The sequence below is a fragment of the Hibiscus syriacus genome, unplaced genomic scaffold (genome assembly GCF_006381635.1).
Source record: "Hibiscus syriacus cultivar Baekdansim isolate YM2019G1 unplaced genomic scaffold, ASM638163v2 tig00111013_pilon, whole genome shotgun sequence".
Classification (NCBI taxonomy): Eukaryota; Viridiplantae; Streptophyta; class Magnoliopsida; order Malvales; family Malvaceae; genus Hibiscus; species Hibiscus syriacus.
In genome coordinates this window covers 1,302,083-1,306,911 of record NW_024062953.1, presented here as the reverse complement: position 1 = coordinate 1,306,911, position 4,829 = coordinate 1,302,083, and the positions used below count along the sequence as shown (strand labels likewise).

The window sequence follows — 4,829 nt, the reverse complement described above, 5'->3', positions numbered from 1 at the left end:
ACTATGATATTTGTGTAGGAGGGATTTTAGTGATGAAGTTGCGGGCTGTAATGTATTTAGGACAAAAACTGCCAGCTGTGAAGACAATTACCGATCTCAAATGTTGTCTCAGCCGAAAATCGAAAAACGTGCGCCATAAGCGCCTACCGCCAAACCTTTTCTGTTCCCTCCCGTATCTAAACTTTTCCCACGACTTGTCATAAGCGCGTGTCATCTACTAATGTTTGGTTAAAGGCGGCTGCCTTTGTTTTTATAAGGTTTGGTTACGCACGCGAGTGTACTGTCAAACCCTGACTTGCGCTTTGTGCTGGGTATGCAGCTACTTTTTTGTGTTTAGGATCGCCAGTTCGCCACGTCTGCTTTTTAAATATATATTTTGAGATAAGTGTATGTCCCCAATTTTTTACTATCATTTTAAATTGGTCTATAAATTTTAATTTTTTTATATAACTTATTCTAAATTGATTTCTAAACTTTAACATATTTCATATCAATCCTTATATTATCATTTCAAATGCATTTTGTTTAAATTCTCAAAACCTTCAAAAATAATTTATTTTTTTAAGTTACGGGTTTATTTCTCAAGATCTTTAAAAAAGTTAATATATTTAATGATACTTTTATGAAATGATCAAAATAAAATAATATTGGTAGTTTTAGAATTGATATAAAATGTTTTAAAATTTATAAATTAATTTAGAATAATGGTCAGATTTTAAAAATCAATATAGAATGTTTTAAAATTTAGAGACATATATGATAATAGTTTTTAAGTATCCCTTGTGCAATTAACTCATGTATTTTTTATTTGATTTAATTAAAATAAAAACTATGTATCAAATAATAATCTCAAATAATATATTAAAAATATTTTAACACCATCTTCTTACTAATGCAAAATATTTATAAACTCGAGTGTTGTGGATAGAAAAAAATATCTGTTTGAGAATTTTGTTCTCCTTAGCTTGTGTCGACTTTGGATATAATTGGAATGTTACTAAACATTAGGGGTCTTAGATAATAAATTTATTTTTTTGATAACAACATCAATATCTGAACTAATGATCGACTAATATGAATAGAATCCTGTAAATATCCAATATAAGGACAACCATCCTAACTCAGATTTCTCCATTCACAATACCAATTCATAATATCAAAATTCAAACTCTTTAATCTTTACTTAAAGGGGTATAATGTCTTATTCAACTAAAAAATAATTAAAAGTAATATAATCAAGCAAACTCAAGTTGTTTAAACACCGAGACTAGGGGCAGCAGATTATATCTCGGATTCGGAGCTTTTCTCCTCTTTAGAGGGCGCAAACTGCCTGCTAAGCCGTGATTTTATCCACGGATCAAGAGCGGGCCTTGGCGGCAGTGGTGGAGTCGGTGGCTTAGACTGCCTAAGTTCGTTTTCTCTGTCAATAAACATGTTCAAATGTGCAAGAACATCATCAAAATGAAAGATGACCCTTATCTTTGATTTATCAACATGCAAATTTTATGAGCACAGTTGAAACATGCAAATGAACATCGAAAGAAAATCGATCGATTTCAATACGGCTTACGAGCCTTAAAATTTCAATTTTATTCAATTGCAGACTGAATTAACTGATCTAGTTCAGCTAATTTTCAACAAAGAGCTTGCAGTTAGCAAATAGATAGTCTTACTCGATATAGGCCATTGGTGCAGCATCACTAACTCGAATGCGAGTTCGAAGCAATCTAGTATATCCACCTGCTCTGTCTCTGCAACACAAATGATTGAATCAATATGACATTAAAGTAAATAGAAAAGAAACAGGTAGAGAATTCACTTGTATCGATATGCCAGTTCAGTAAATAGCTTGTGAATAACATCATCCCCTCGGACAAAAGCAGCAGCACGCGTTGCAGCAGAAAGTGAACCCTTAAAGAATTTTGAAAAGGAACAAGGCAATGTTGAATAGTCAGATCTAATAAAAGAAAAATACCACCATAATAGAACAGCATAGTTTATACTGCAAAAAAAATCTCAAATCCCCACTTCAATGATAGGAGTCAGCAAACCAGTGGATCATCTTCTGATCGTTACAACCGCCACTGACCAGAACTTCATTTTGAGATACCTTATGAATGGACGTCTAGTTAAACAACCAAGAAATGTTCTAAACAACTACTTAACATTTAAAACCGGACCAAGATCATTAACCACTATCACACATTCTCTTCAATCGTTGATCAATTTATCAATCACGATATAGGCAACGACCACAACATGACACATCCAAATTTGCAAGCTTCCAAGAGCATTTCATTGATTTTTCATCTAAGGCTCTAAACCCGAGCTCCAAACCCTGCTTTAAGTGGGGTGAAAGCGGCGCCTTCGTGTGAATTTATTCATCTTGCGGGCATAGCAAGTAGCCTTTGGGATTCATATACCTTATGTCTTCGTGTGAATTTATTCACCGTGCGGGCATAAGGGAATGTGTCCCCTCGAGTATAACTTAGTCCACACAAGCCTGTGATGAGTTTAGGGCTAAGGGTCTGGCAAGCCCAAGGGGGCACCGGCAAGCCCAATGGGGCATCGGCAAGGATAACTCGGGTACCGTTTTTAGAACCTAAACTGAGAGACTATGGAGAATTAGAGCCTACCCCGAAACCACATTTCCAAAACCTAGGATATTTTTACCTTAATCATTTCTTTTTTTTCCCTTTCGTCATTTATTTATTTATTTATTTATTTTACTAAATTTATGCATTTGTGTTTGTTTTTTTAGCATTTGCATCATAATAAGAGGCTATTGATCCTTAAAAAGCGTTTGTTACACATAAAATAATCTGAATTAATGGACAAAGGTGTTGTAATACAAGAGATTAAGAACGTCGAGGCACGACTATGGTTCGAGATGACTCAGAAAGAGAAGGGAGACAGTCTTCAGGGGAACTACGTGTCAGAGCTGTTTAGCTATGCCTCTGTCAGCCTGAAACAGAATGATGTCCAAAAGTTGCAAAACATTTGGGACAGTTGGAAGAATGACAGAAAGCAGAAGTTCAACCAACGATATGGTGATATTGCCCTCTTACTTCATGTCAAAACTGATGAGCCCCTGCTCCGAGCACTGATTCAATTCTGGAACCCGAGATATAGTTGCTTCACCTTTAACCGGGAGGACATGGTGTCCACTATCGAAGAGTATACCACACTACTGCACTGCGAAAGCATCAGACTAGAGAAGACATATATCAAACATATCAAGGGTCAGCCTTTTAAGAACGGACTGACCAAGATTGCAGGGGTTGATGAAAAGTGGGTGACTGATCGACTCCGACACAAAGGTAGCGGGGAAGGAATCGAGTGGATCCATATAAAACAACTAATGAAGAATCACCCTGATGAATGGAAGTCTATAGATCTTTTTGCACTGGGTCTGTACGGTTTGATTATATTTCCGAAGACCTTGGGGTGCATCGATGCAGCCGTAGTAGAACTATTTGAACAACTTCCAAGGCGAGTCAACCCAGCGTCGACCATCTTAGCCGAGACCTTTCGGTCTCTTAATCATTATAGAAGAACTGGTGAAGGAAGGTTCATTGGATGTGTTCATCTCCTTCAAGTCTGGATTCACAGCCACTTCTGGAAGACTAACGGAGTTGCCTACCACCGATTCAGCACTACCTATTCACCATTGGGAGAGTTCATCACTATGAAATGGCATGAAGGCGCTTCGAAGGAAGAATGGATGAAGGTCTTCACTCATTTTCAGGACCGGGATATTACTTGGAGAGCCCCCTGGTTGTTCCTCAGTGATGTTTTTTTTTGATTTGAGGATTCTGACACTATGACCTTATTTGGACTTTGGGGTGCAGTTGGGTATGCTCTGTTGTTGGCACTTAGACAGTATGGGGCACGTCAGTTTATCCCAGCAACATACGAATTATCTACATCATAGTTTGTGTATCACAGTGACAGTTAAAAGAAGATGATCAAAGAGGCAGTCGAGTCATGGAAGAAAGTATATCGGATGGATGTCGTGGCTGCCAGAGATATGCTTACTCCGGATTATATGGAGTGGCGAAGATTGAGAAAGAATGATAGCATCCCGATGCCAGATTGTGAAGACACCCGGACCATGGAGGAACATCTCAGGCCTGTCCCTTCTGAACTTGAGATAGTCAAGGCAGAGTTTGAAGCTGTGAATAATAAGTTGAAACAGAGAGTTAAGGAACTTGAAGCTGAACGTTATCAATGGAAACTAGATGCCGATTCTCAGAAAGATAGAGCAGACAAACTGGAAAGGGAGCAGAAAAGAGTCTATTTTGAGCTTGAAGACTTGAGAAAGGGGTACCAAGATAAAGTCAAGGATAACTGCTAAGAATTCAACGCCTGAGAATCCAAATGACTGATCTAGAGAAACAACATGAGAAAGATGGTAAAACAATAGCTTCAAAAAGCAAGCGAGTGAGCTTCAGATAATGCCCTTCGACGGGGTTTGCAGTGGCGTTTCCGTTGGGAGCAAGCACAACAAAGGGTGAGAGCCAGAGACGCAGTCATCCGAGATTTCCTAGATCAAGTACAGAAGGCAACTCGCCATCTACACGGCCTGGCAAGGGAAGTTGGAGTGGTCCAACAAGGCATACAACTAGTGACAGATGAAAACAGAAGATTTGTCAACCTGCTGGAAGCTGTTCGGGGTCTAGAGGATTTAGTCTGAATGTACCTTTGATTGTTTTTATGTCTCTTACAAGATAAAACATTTTTGTCGAAATAAGGATTATTTATAATAATGGGCACTTTTCAGGATCAATGCCTCGAACATTTCATGCATTTTTTTCATTTTGCGTTGT

General features: G+C 38.1%; 1 protein-coding gene across 1 annotated transcript; it reads right to left on the bottom strand.

Moving 5' to 3' along the window:
• Positions 1-1,281: 1,281 nt before the first annotated feature.
• On the bottom strand, positions 1,282-3,589 carry LOC120149978 (50S ribosomal protein L17-like). Its single transcript, XM_039162688.1, has 4 exons — positions 3,529-3,589; positions 1,820-2,015; positions 1,674-1,751; positions 1,282-1,432 (listed from the first exon to the last, which is right to left on the bottom strand). The coding sequence occupies exons 1-4, from the start codon at positions 3,587-3,589 to the stop codon at positions 1,282-1,284; spliced, it is 486 nt and encodes a 161-aa protein (XP_039018619.1).
• Between the last annotated feature and the right edge of the window lie 1,240 nt (positions 3,590-4,829).